Source organism: Amphiura filiformis, chromosome 4, assembly GCF_039555335.1.
Source record: "Amphiura filiformis chromosome 4, Afil_fr2py, whole genome shotgun sequence".
NCBI lineage: Eukaryota > Metazoa > Echinodermata > Ophiuroidea > Amphilepidida > Amphiuridae > Amphiura > Amphiura filiformis.
This window is the reverse complement of record NC_092631.1, coordinates 85,284,790-85,299,069: the sequence shown is the minus strand read 5'-3', so window position 1 is coordinate 85,299,069 and position 14,280 is coordinate 85,284,790. Positions and strand designations below refer to the sequence as shown.

General features: G+C 37.6%; 1 protein-coding gene across 1 annotated transcript in view; it reads left to right on the top strand.

Annotated features, from left to right (window-relative positions):
- Positions 1-14,280, top strand: part of LOC140151568 (alpha-N-acetylgalactosaminide alpha-2,6-sialyltransferase 2-like) — a 31,071-nt gene that overhangs the window by 6,318 nt on the left and 10,473 nt on the right. The window contains exons 2-6 of the mRNA XM_072173958.1: positions 829-906; positions 9,799-9,984; positions 10,267-10,307; positions 11,095-11,345; positions 12,525-12,693. Of these exons, the coding sequence (XP_072030059.1) occupies positions 890-906; positions 9,799-9,984; positions 10,267-10,307; positions 11,095-11,345; positions 12,525-12,693 (664 nt within the window). The 5' untranslated portion in view covers positions 829-889. The remainder of the gene's footprint in view (positions 1-828; positions 907-9,798; positions 9,985-10,266; positions 10,308-11,094; positions 11,346-12,524; positions 12,694-14,280) is intronic.

Genomic DNA, 14,280 nt, shown 5'->3' with positions numbered 1-14,280 from the left:
TCTGGAGGTGTTGAATTAAAAAGTGATTTTTGAACGCTTTTTAGCTGCTGTTTCTGTGCCGAATTAAACAGGTTTATCCGGGAGGTTTATATACAAAACGTACTCGCATGCTTCTCGCTCGTTGTTGCATGTGTGGCTGAGTGCGATTGAATTTCGTCTCAGGTCTAGATTTTCCATAGCGTTAGTAAAAAGTTGGTCTGTTTCGTTCGCAACAACCTATCGTGATCCAATTTTCTGTGAATTTCTAGAAATCATGTCTCAACCTAAATCTGAAATCTGGAGGTGATGATTTTGAGCGTTGTTTTAGCCCCTGTTTCTGTGCTGAATTGAACCATGAACAGGTTTGTGTACGAAACGTATTCGTATGCATCTCGGTCGTTGTCTGGCCGATTGCGGTGCTTTAAAGCCGGGTTCAAGTTTACGTTGTTGAAAATCAAACTTTCAAGGAATTTGTATCATAATTTGATTGCTTTTCAACCTAATTTAGTCCCCAAAAATGTGTTGTTTACTGCAGTGAGTCATGACAGGATCAGGTCAGTTACGTATAATCCAACTAAAATATGCTTAACAACAGGGGTTTAGGGCATGATAAGAGCGAAAGCATTTCTATCCATGGCTACTAAATCTATACTAAGGAATAGGATTTTCCTCCAACTTTCAAATCTTGGGTTGCTATCAATTGGGACCATTCCAACAAATGAGGTGTCATAATACACAAAAATAAATTCTGCTTCGAATGCATATCCCTAATTTGGCATACGATCAACCGTTTTGGAATAATAATAATAAAATAAATTAATGTTATCATGTTTGTGTTAATTTTTGTAGCCCGGGACGATGTCATAATATTGAAATATCTATATCAGAATAAAATAGCAGCGTTTTTGCGATGCCAAAACACACAAGGTGAGTACACAATCGTTTTTTTTTTAAATGTTTAATGAGAGAGAAAGTGGACCCTGGCTGACCCCTAAAGATAAAACCATTGTGAGATAAAAACCAAACCTTAAGGTTTAAATGAGAGTGTGACTCAGTGTTTAGAATTATTTTTGTGTCAGGTACATGGGGTCCTGGGTTCGATTCCCAGCTGTGGAAAACTTGCAGGGATATGTACCTGGAAAATTAAGTTTAATTTTTTTAATTTTTTAATTTTTTAATTATCTGTAGATAAAATTTCGTACTTCCTCTTTCCCCATGGTGTCGATGGATTCCCATTTTCCCCCATCACATAGGGCCTATTCTTCTGAGAGAATGAGGTGACTAATTCGTTATTAATTATTATTATTATTATTATTAATTTTTCGGTTACCCCGTAAAAACAACAAATTACGGGATAACCGGAAAAGTTGCTGCCAGTGGTTTCCCCTTATACTTACCGACCAGTAAAATTACGGAATTTAAATTTCACTTTCAGTGTGTTTATTAAGCAGGATTAAAGTGGGAGTTAGTGACACACATGAGTTTGTAGTATTACATGTAGATGCGTGGGTGGGTGTGGAGGTAGGTAGGTGGTTCTAATCACAAAACGCAGTTTTGCTAACGGCTGGTTCCCGTATAATTACGGGAAATTTCGAAATACGGGCGTCCGTTAATTTACGATCATTTTTACAGTGTAGCTTTCGACATTAGAAGACGTTCTGCTTCTGATTTTGTGGTCCGAGTTCAAAACTGGAGACCACCTTTCAATTGAGTTAAACTTGTTCAGCAATATGCCCTTTAATGGTCAGACCCCTTAAGTTATAATTATATTGAAGACGGAAATAAACTTTGTGCATGGATAGTGAATAAAATGAACCCAAACATAACTTTAGATAGTTTCCTATTAGCTATATAGTCAAGGCTTAAAAACAAATCCAACGCTACAAAAGGCTGAACGTGATATACAGGGTGAGTAAAAAAAGTGCAATAGAGCAAATAATCGATACTTATGTAAGAACCAAGTTGAACTTTCCCATTATTGAAAGTTTCTGTGAATGCCACACTCAATAGTCATCTTCTGTGAAAAAATAAAGTGACTCACTTCTACCGTTTAATTTTTATGAGTCCTTTTGCTGCGATACCCAATTTCATTATTTGTCCACGAGGTAGCCTACCATGTATTTTGAATGGGAGCACACAATGCACGATAAATGCACCAGCTCTAAAACTGACTTAAACTTAAATAAGGCTGATTTTTGCGTTATTTTAATTTCTTTTTTTTTTTGTTCAAACAAACTTTCTAACATTACTTTAAATACTTCATACCTCACTCGACTCCAACTCCAGTTTTTTTAAATCCCAATATGTCCAACTTACTGGATGTTTTGTAATTCACTCCACTCCAATTTGCGCGCATTTCATTTCGACACTTGAAAAACCCGCCTACAAATTTATATGGTTTTGATAGAGAATATTCAATAAACATCTTTAAAATAAAGGGAAATGAAAATAACAACAAATAATGTTTCTTCTCCTTAAACAAGACCAAGGGCAATAACACTTTGGGTGCTCCATTTTATTTCAATGCCAATGAGGTTAAGAAACTGGCAGTTGTTCTAAATCTACCTTACACAGAGTGGGCTGATATTTCACTTATGTCCATTGCCGCAAAAGTGTACAACAAGATCCTTCTGAACAGAATCCGACCTCACATTGATCCTTTACTGAGAAGCAACCAGGCTGGCTTTAGATCAGGTCGAAGCTGTGCTCAGCAAATACACATTTTGAGGAGGATCATGGAAGGCTTCAAGGAGTACCAACTTCCCTTGACAGTCACTTTTGTGGACTTCAAAAAAGCCTTTGACTCCATCAACAGGTCCGTCATGTTCTCAGTGCTGCGGCATTATGGAATAAGGTTGTGGTCAATGCCATCCAGGTGCTCTACAAGGACTCCAATAGTGCCGTTATGATAGATGGAAGTATCTCAGAGCCTTTCCAAGTAACAACTGGAGTGCTTCAGGGTGATGTGTTGGCACCATTCCTGTTCATTATCCTGGTAGACTACCTCCTGAAGAAATCAACTTCTGGAATTGACACTGGAATTGTTACCTACCCACGTCGGTCAAGCAGGTATCCTGCTATGCTGAATGACCTGGATTTTGCTGATGATATTGCCCTGTTGGAATCTTCTATAGCCCGTGCCCAGTCACAGCTTACTAGGACTGCAACAGCAGCAGCAGATCTAGGCCTTGTCATCAGCGCACCTAAGACCTATACCGTACTCACTCGATAGTTAGCACATGTGCTTACTATCGAGGGCTTTTGAAAACGTGCAAAAACGAAAAAAAATGAACAGCGCCATCCACAAAAGTGACAAAAGTGTAAAGGGTTTTCAGCAAATCATCGATACACATAGCTATATACGAACAATTAAACCTACAAATTTGTGTGCTAACTACATTAGCTCAGTTGGTAAAGCGACAGAATTTAAATCATCTTAAGAAGAGCGAACTGAGCAGGAGTTCGAGGCTCGTTATAAACTTTTCCGTTGTTTAATTTTTATTTTGGGGTTTGAGCTTTTCTTGATAAATTTAATATTTTTTTGCTTTGTTTTTCATTTTGTTTCTTTATTGTTTCTTTTTTGCTTTATTTTGTTTTGTTTTTTCTTTTCTTTTCTTTTTCTTCTTTCTTTTTTGTTCTATTCATACTGGGGTCATGGGCTATTTATTCAACAATGTAGTTGGGTATGCCCTCAATGTTAAAATGAGGTGGTCATGGTCCTTTTTGCCATTACACGCTACAGAAATTCCATATTTTTCAAAGGCTCTGATGATGGTTCCCTTCTATCAAATGACTATCATTGAAGACTGAGTTCCGCAGTCTATTTCAAAATACTGACTTCGTTTTACATCAAGAAGGACACAATAACTGCGACTTGATATGGACATGCTTTTTAACCGCAAAGAAATCTTTTGCATTTTATAATTTTAACCTTATCCATTATACTTTTATGATTTTGTGCAATACGAAAAATAAAAAAACAAAGAGCGTGTTTATAGTGAGCCAGATTATGCGGTATTTAGCTGGACTGCCACGCAGTCTATATTTGTTTATGTTTTACTAACCATTGCAAATCTAGACTACGCGGTAGTTTAGCTAAATAACGGAAAGATTGTCTCACTATAAACACGCTCATTGTGTAACATGTAAAATCCCGCTCCGATTCAATTGTGCCTGTTACATTGTGTGCTTTATTGAATCAGGGACCTTGTATAGAGGCCCTGCATGAAATTATCGATTGGCTCCAGACAAAGGATTTGAACCGGTGTCCTTCACCGTAGTTATAGCGGAGTGCAGTCCATTCAATCAAATGTTGTCATCAACCTATTTGATCGGAGTGCAGGATTATGTGTGTGAGACGAACTGTCACGGTAGATTGCAATCATGCTTTTATTGAATGCATTTGAGTAGTCCGCCACGGGATGATACGTCACATGCAAGGCCTCTATATGGAGGGACTGTAAACGGCTTCCACCCATTGTACCATGCGAGTTGCTGGTTTACAAATTATCCTCAGTTGAGCAAGCATGAATAATACGTTGATCAATAGACCATGGTACGAATCCAAGCACAGTTACAACACAACGCGTGGCTTGTCTTGTACATTGCGAAATGAGCCTACATGTTTGCCTATGATGACAGACTCTAGAAATGCCAACATAAATCTTAAAGAACATCATCTTAAGAATTATTTCACTATCGAAATCAGTAGGAATACCAAGCGTACGGTGTACACATTCCAGAAAAAATATAATTTTGTTTGTTCTAGCATTCTGTATCTCCACAAAATTATCACATTTTGTCTTCAAAATCCTATGTAAATGATTTTCCATGCTACACAGAAATTGTGTTCTACAAAGGATAGACATTTTAAACAATTTTACATAACTTAAAAAAGATATTGGAATTTTTTTTATATTTAGTAGGGCAACATGAGTAAATAATAAAATTCAAACATAGCGCACTCGGCGCAACTCGCATACAATCGAAGGTCGAAAAGATAATCTGATAACAATAGCTTGACAATAGCTATCAATATCTGTTTGCAGTCCCTGATTGAATGGCCAAAAATACGCCAACAATGACATAACAGCAAGCCAAAGACGAATTCTGATCACCAAGTGGGTTGGAGAAGTATGGAAGGACATTACAATGAAGGGAACCAGACATAGACCTACTGTACATATTTCGAGGAGCATAAAAAACAGCAATTTGTGTCGTATGACCTTTGACATGCATGCATTCTTTTGTCGAGAGTGACATGGTCTTTCATTTCGTGCCGAGTGTCCTTGTCAGACTTGACTATGCATCAGTGGTCATGAAAGGATTCAATTAACCTCTGCCCCAGTAATCCAAAGCAATTGTCTGAAATTGCTCCTCGGAGATGTATCATAGAGCGTGTTTATAGTGAGACAATCTTTCCGTTATTTAGCTAAACTACCGCGTAATCTAGATTTGCAATGGTTGGAGAAAACATAAACAAATATAGACTGCGTGGCAGTCCAGCTAAATAACGCATAATCTGGCTCACTATAAACACGCTCAATCTCCTCAAATGATAGTCATATAACGACCAAAAGATAAATGACTGACTATCATTGAGCGTGTTTATAGTGGTGTACGGTATTTATACGGTATCATTATACGCATATGGGATTAGAATGGAATGTGACTTATCCGTTATCTCGGCTGTTTATAGTGGCAATCAATAGCGCTATTCTGAATCCGAGGTGGTTGAACTCAGCGTGTTCGAGGTCACCGCAATGCAATGTGGGAGACACAAATATGGTGCCAGTTTCCAATAGTTTGCCGTCGAAACGATACCGACCATTTATAAAAACATTATTTCTACAGTGCCGTACCATATCTGTAGGTGATGTGTTATTACAGTGACAAATTTGAGCTCGGAGAGTTATATTACCCTGCTCCACTTCCTTGAATAACGGTATCGTTAATCCCTGTCTGTTTATAGTGGCCGTATACGGAAAGAATATACTGCAATATCCATCGATATCGAAGGATATCAGTTCCGTATAAAATGTGCGGCAAATAGCGCTATTCAGCATCGAAGTGGTTACGTAATTCTCTTGGTTACCGGATCACGCTACTTTGGTATGCCTTCGAGTGCCATATACTTTATGTGGTGATCATTTCGATCGTGGTTCATTACTCGTGATTACGCGTGATCCCGTTGACATAGTAACATTACGTAACTTCGATACTGAATTGGTCTGTTTATAGTGGCGACCAATACCGTATAAGATGTACTTATACGCTAAATACCGGATAATCTGGCTCACTATAAACACGCTCATTGAGGACTAAGTTCCGCAGTCTAGGTGAAGCTGAGTCCTATCAAAATCAAACAGGAAACAATTTCGTGCCTAATTTTAACACTGGGATTTTTTTCAAATGTATATTTAAGAACTATGTTTTTATTCAACATTTTTATTCAACATTACTGAAAAAAAAGTTTTTATTTGACCGAGAATTTTCAAAGCAAAAACGCGTATTTCTGAATTGTGCTGAGTTCAACATGTATCGACCGACTTTTAGCACGACTATGCGTAACAATTCGCAAGGGAAATGTTACGTGTAATCCGATTATCACTGTCAGCTGGATCACGCTTTTGAGTTCTGCACCACGATCGATATGATTGCAACACAAAGTCTATGGCATTCAACGCCATTTATTGTTCTATTGTGTCCCAGCAGCTATGTCTGCCATTGAGGTGTAGCATGGGTGTAGGAATGCATGAAATTGGATGTAGGGGTGAAATTTTAAAGTTGATCCAATTATTCGCCAGCGAAGTGTTACGTGTGATCCGATTATCACTTTGTCTATTAGAACGAAATGAGCGTATTTATTTGCTTTCAAAAAGGTGCGTGATCAAGTTACCAAGGAGTTATGTAACCACTCCACTTTTAATCCAACTGATCTCTAATTGTTCCTTTGGTAAAAATAAATAAATAAATAAATAAAAAGCCCACAAAAAACCTTCAAAAATTGTCAAATGTAGGCCTATATTCGTAGTTAAAAAAAGACCTGTAAAACAAACATGGCAGAGAAAAAAATCTAAATAGTGAAATACTGAACAGATTTGAACTTCATCGAGTCTCGAAGTCCGGCGTTTTCCAAACTGAGCTAATGGGGTTAAGACATACATTTGCAGGTTGAATTGTTCGTATATAGGTATGTTTTGAATAAATAACCCATGACCCCAGTATGAATAGAACAAAAAAGAAAGAAAGAGAGAAAAAGAAAAAAAAAACAAAACAAAATAAAGCAAATAAAAAACAATAAAGAAACAAAATGAAAAACAAAGATTAAGAAAAGCTCAAACCACAAAATAAAAATAAAGCAACGGAAAAGTTTATAACGAGCCTCAAACTCAGTTCGCTCTTCTTAAGGGCAGAGTAATGGGAGAGAACATGGACCTTTTCGAGCATCATTATTTCTGAATTGTATCTCCAAAGTATATAAAACTATACATTTTTGGAAAGGAAATGAGTCAAGGAATCCCATGGTGACGTCAGATTTTTTCAATAATCTCGAGTTTTTGATAAAATCACAAAAAATCACTTTTTTATCCCAATTTTTTTGTGACAACTTAAAAAAAATCAGTTCGGAGTAAAAAAAAATCAGTTAGCTTTTAATGAAGAAGAGACATGAACTTAGGGAAGGTTTTTTTATTTTTTTGAAATTCGTCTCTTTTTTCGAAATATTGGAAAAAACATGTGAAAAAAGCAATTTTGTCATTAAAATTTGCACATAATGGTGTATATTTTTGTTTAAAACAAATGAGAAAACCTTCCCTAGACTTTGATGTACTCTAAACGATAGTGCAAAAAGTTTACCTTTTGCTTGCACATTTTTCGAGTTATCTTGTCACAAAAATCGTGCAATATTGTCAAAAGTGAACTATGAGAAATCGACGTTTTAGTAAAAAAATGTCAAAATTATGCACAAAATGTCCTTATATTTTAAAACGGCAAGACTTTCACGCTTGTAAAAGCTGTACCTGGTGCATGGTCTTAATATGCATCTTTTTGCAACAATGAATTTATAATGTCTGCTTTTAGTGCGCCAAAATTCAAAATAATTAAAAATCTAAGTGGCATTTGACTGCAAATTTGTGTTTTGTTTACACCGCATTTGCCGGCGTTAAAAACATACCGAATGCGCCTTGACTGCGTCGGACATACGCGCAGACTTGCGCCGCGTCACGCGACACGAATCGCGCGCGTAATCACAATATTTCGCATTCGCGCATTTCTGACTCATTATTTCCCGCCAATTTACTAAGCTGTCTTGAGCCATGTGACTTTTTAGAGTTGAAAAGAGTGAAATAAATCAAGCAAAAATACGTGTAAATATTAACAAGTTGTATTTTATCAGTTTCAAGTGAAAGAATACATCTTAGTGTTGATAAATATCAAGAAATCTCAAATTCGGGCGTGGACGAATGTGTCTTCCATTACTCTGGCCTTAAGATGATTCAACTGAGCTAATGTAGTTAACACACAAATTTGTAGGTTTAATTGTTCGTATATAGCTATGTGTATCGATGATTTGCTGAAAACCCTTTACACTTTTGTCACTTTTGTGGATGGCGCTGTTCATTTTTTTTCATTTTGCACGTTTTCAAAAGCCCTCGATAGTAAGCACATGTGCTAACTATCGAGTGAATACGGTATATGACTGCAAACTGTAACGCCCAGCCAGCACTTGAAGTCTTTGGTAGTACCATCAACCATGTCACAGACTTCAAGTACTTGGGTTCCAAGATGGGCTCTAGTGTTGGAGACCTAAAAAGAAGAAAAGCACTAGCCTGGGCCGCTTTCTGGAAACTGGAACGCCTTTGGAGAAGCCCATCCCTGCCAATCGGAACAAAAATCAAGCTGTTTGAGACAACTTGTGTCACTATCCTTCTCTACGGGTGCGAGTCATGGGTAATCACCAAGGACATGAAAACAAGATCAATGCCTTTGCAACATCTTGCTACAGAGCCATGTTAAACATCAAGCATGTGGATCGGATCCCAAATGAAACCATCTACAATCTGACCAACACCACTCCACTGGTTGCCAGAGTCAAGATTCATCAACTCAAATTTCTCGGCCATATACTGCGTCTTGAAGATGACGAGCCTGTGAAAGAATATGCCCTTTATATTCCATCACATGGGAAGAGGAAACCGGGACGGCCGCGGACACTGTACTTACAGTATGTACAGCACCTCCTGGGAGATACTGAAGGGATGCTGCAGCCAAACAAAATTGTTTCGCTTGCCCAAGATCACAACAGTTGGAGAAAGCTTGTAGTCGCCTGCTCCGCAGCCGACTGATGATGATGATAAAATGTGTCATAAAAACAAAACGGTAAATGCTATTTCCTTGATTGTTTCACGCAAGATCACTAATGGATAAGTTATTTATAAAATGTTTTAAAACTTAAAAGGTTCAACTCGGTTCTTATATAAAAATGGATTCTTTTTGCTATTGCACTTTTTTTTACTCACCCTGTACATGAGCTTACATGTAAACGAGCAAATTAATAATATTGCTTCCGAGGAACGAAGATCGACTTCGAATCACACGCTCGGCTACAAAGACTTGTATTGTGAAAGGGCCGTGCTTAAAATAAATAAAGAAAAAAAAAGTCCCTCTCAATCAAATTATATCAATACAAAAAAACGCATCTCAGTAATTGTGTGTTTTCTATAATGTTATTGAAGTTACACCGTGTCGAGAGTGATACTACTCATCTATGCTCCTCAAAAGATTACTCATTAACTCCTCTCTATTTTGTTATTTCAGAGATGTCAGAAACCAGAGGCATAGGGTTATTTTTATATTTCTTATATCATGGAGTGCTCCAAGCTTAGTAATTTTTGTGTACCATCTAAGTAAATATATAAACATGGAAGAAAGAGCTCAGATTTTCCATGGTGTAAACAACGATGAGCGAAGGGGCCTATTGTCATCATTTGTGAAACACGAAAGGTATTAGAAATATTATTGAATTGAATTGATTAATGTCTTTTGTTTCAGTCTTTTGTTGAACTTCGAAACCACAATTGAACACTTTTTTCAGCTGCTTGTTTGTGTTTTATTCATTCTTAATTATGTATACATAATTTGTACTTATTCAGTCTTAAGCTGAAATTCAAGAGATGAGCGACCTAATTTAATATATCTAAATTTTGTCAGGTTTTGTTTTTTCAATGTTGACTATTTCTATTGCTAATTTATTTTGATGACATTCTGTAATATTTGCTTTCACAGAGCCGGAGGTGGTTTAACGACTAAAATAAACATGATAAAAGGTACGGTACAAATAACTGGGATGATGAGCACTAGTCAATCATTAGCGAAATATTTCTGTAACCGTGGTAACAATAAAGATGTTCTTCCGTCGTGCACTAACATTAGTAATTTCGACATTAACTAATACTACACGTAGGCCTACAGTATATCCTTTTTATATAACCTCATGATCTGCCTAATAATATGATGTGATTGTGCTTTTATATTGAACGAATCTTGTTTCACAAAATATTAATTTTTATTCGGGATTCCGAGTGTGCTTCTCGCCCATACGCCCTCTGTCCTCTCTCTCTCTCTCTAACTCTCTCTCTCTCTCTCTCTCTCTCTCTCTCTCTCTCTCTTTCTCTCTCCTCACACCACACACACCCCACCCCTATTCATAGGCGGCGGAAGTGTGGGAGGGGGGACACGTCCCACGTAAATTTTTCCATGGGGGACGGCCACCCTAAAAATCGTAATTGAAGAAAAAATAAAGCAATGATTACCCTGTGCATCTTAAACATCGTGTTTTGGATCCACATAGGGCAAAATTGCAAAGATTTCGCGCTTCGCGCGCATAAGCCTCTCAAATAACAAATCACCTTCATTTGGGGGGCTAATATTCTGAAGTTGAGAAATTTTCGCGCAAACGGGGGATTTTCTTTATCGCAGTTTTAGAAATGTGAGCTAATTGATACTGTCCTTCATCTCTGTTCCTATATCAATTATCTTAAATTTACGATGAGTTTCTAACAGGGTTAAAGCTTTAAACACAATTCTTTCTTCTTCTCCATGTTTGTTGTTTAGATCAAGTTGTGAAACCAGCTCCGGACATCAAACAAAAGATTCAGAACACATCTAAAGTTAATGAAGATCCAAAGAAGACGATTAAACATACCCGCAAAGAAACCAATACTAATACGAAACAAAAAGCAAGCAAAACGTTAATGAATAATATTCGCCAGAATGTTATTAAAGTGAAGAACATGTTCTACAAATACGAGAAGCCAAAGATTGGATCGATTTACAAACATGATTCTCAGTACTTGAATTACACGGTAAGCGTGAAAGAGTATATTGCGCATAAAAAGTATCTTTATAGGGAAGTACGGTTAGGGCGCGAGCTTCATAATCGAAAGGTTGCAGGTTCGAGCCCCAACACGGCCAGTGTCATATTGCATCCTTTGGTAAGACGGCTTAATTCTCAATAAAAGTCTTCTAGCTTCAAAAAAGGCTTTATTGGGACAATAACACAATTTTGGCCCATGATCGGGGTGGAAAGTGAAAAGTGCTTTAGCCTATTGGGACAATGTGCGATCGCAACGCGCAAAAAAAATTACACTATTTTGGCCCCTGATCGTGGATGAATTTTGTGGAAAACCGGCTCTTTGTCCCTTTACTTTTCCTTTGCCTGTCCAATTTTCTCTTTCATTTTTTGTCAAAGGGGCACCTTTCTCTTTCATTTTAGCTACTGTATATGTAGTGTGTAGATATAGCTATACATGTGCTCAGTTTGCATATTTTTTGATATATTTGCCTTTGACTAAAATAATGACATAATTTAAACATAATAATGAAGCAGCAAGCTCGTATATATAATTGCAAATAATTAAGGAGCCGACAATTTTATCAGATTATTTGGGGATAAAATCGTACTCACGACTTGATATGATGGGCTTTCGCCATGCATTTCCCGCGATGTTTGGATGCAATCTCACTCCTCGGGATCGAAGTTTGTTTTACATGTTTAGCAGTGGATCATAATGTACGTGACTGAGAGAAAATAGTGTCGTCATAGCGGTTGGTTGCTTTGGCATTAAAAATGGCATTTGAGTATTTTGTCCAATAGGCCTATGCGTGTCTTAATACAGTGGCTTACTGGAAGATGTTGAACAGGGGGTGGGCTGACAAAATGAACATTTGTTGATGACCGGGAGTGCCCCCCCCCCTCTGAGTCAGAAAATTCAGTCTGTAAAAAATACGTCAAAACACCCATTTTCCCTGGTTTATGATTACATTTTTTCACTTCACCTGGAAAAATTGGAGATGGGGGGCTGAAGGATATTCGAGTCCCCGACCCACATTATTGAGTGGGCTAAGAATCCCCCTCCGCTCCGGTTCCCAAGCTTATGAATAACGTGATTTTCTTGGTCGATGTGATCTGTGATAGCCGACTTGTGCTGCATGCTCGGGTGTTGAAACTTTATCTCTCGTCACTAATTTCTTCTCTATTTCAGAAATGTCCTACAACAGTTAGACATAAAATGTCAAGGAGCAGGGCACTTAAAGGAAAATATATCCAGGATGTTCCCATATTATTAACACCTGAACATATTACAGAATCGGAGTATAAGCGACTCAAGATTTATCGCGACCTGACGGGATGGAAGATGAATAAATTTGAAGGTAGGCCTACATAGTGTGGTTTATATTTTCTTCATATAGACAGAGACCTACGGGACCGTTCACAAACACTTAACGGTGGGGGTGGGGCTGATGCAAAAAGGGGAGCTGACATTTTTTTTTATAGGGGAGGCCTTTAAAAATAGCACGTTAATTTTTCTCGTAGAACATGAGTTTACACTATATTTTCTATGGGGTTGACGTTCATTTTTCCATGTCCAAAGAGGGGGCCTGAAAATAATTTTATATGTGAATTTTTCTTTTTGCATCAGGCACCCCCTGTTGCAAGTGTTTGTGAACTGTCCCTAAAGGCTAAGAGCAGAATAATTGCGAGCTACAGATAAATTACTAGTTTTGTGTCTGACGTATATGGAAAGGTTTGGCTACAATAACGAGTGTATATCCTTCGTGTAAGAGAATACCAAACAAATCCCAACTCTTATCCTAACCCTAACCCTAACCCCAATCCTACCCTAACCCTAATTCCTAACCCTAACCCTAATATAACCCTATAACCCTAACCCTAAATCTAATCCTATTAGTATTTTGTGCTCTCGTACACTAAGGATAAACCCAAAACCGAAAACGATTCTCTTACAATTTCCACCTCGATACACCTGAGCACACAATTTCGTCCAAGCTAGCAGTGAATTGTCTCTACAGAATCTTTCATTATACTACACGGTTGAGTGCATAGCATCATATGAGCTGTGTAGCTCTAGCTGGAAAATATGCCTCTGTGATTGTTTTTTTCTCAAAACCTCAAGTGTTCCCTTCATCCAATCATAATTTTATTTATATCAAACGAAAGCTAACACTTCCCCCTAATAACACTTTTTGACAGTAGGTCAACAGGTGACGCAATTCAATGTTTATAGCAAGGCGAATGTGGTAAATCTGCTGGAAACGACCTATCCAAGCACGATTTTTGACCAAAATGTAGGTTATAAATGTCAAAACCTCAAGTGTTCCTTACAATATTTTTCAAATTTTATGTCATTAAATGAAAGAGCACGCTAAGTTATATTGTCCATACTCTAAGTTATATTGTCCATACTCTAGCGTCATTAGAATGAGCAAATGGCCAATTCTCTTTAAATTGCAATCTTGTGGAAAAAGTTACTATTTTCGCCTGTTTTGTCATACGGTTGTAAAAGTCAATGAACTATGACTTTGCTAAAGAGCGCTTACCAATTGATATGCGATAATACGAGTTGTCGTAAAGATTGAACCGGGAGATTGAACTGTCTAAACATAAAACAGCGTGCATTATGGTTAATTTTGCACCTTCAACACACATACCGTCTCAGCCGGCAAAAATATTTCCGTCGGTACATTTACAAGCTGTGCCCCCCCCCCCCGGTTCCAAAATCCTGGCTACGCCACTGGTCTCAGCTCAGAAGTTAGGTCTTAGTAAATTAGTAATAGGAAAATTTCTTTCCTGAAGGGTCTATGTCAACAATTTCATTTCTTTTTTCCGATGAAGACACCATGACTGAATCAGCCTTCTTTTACGCGCTAGTACTAGCCAATCAAGGGTCGTTATAGGAGTTTGAATGACGCCAAACTAATCTGTTTAATTCAGTCTCA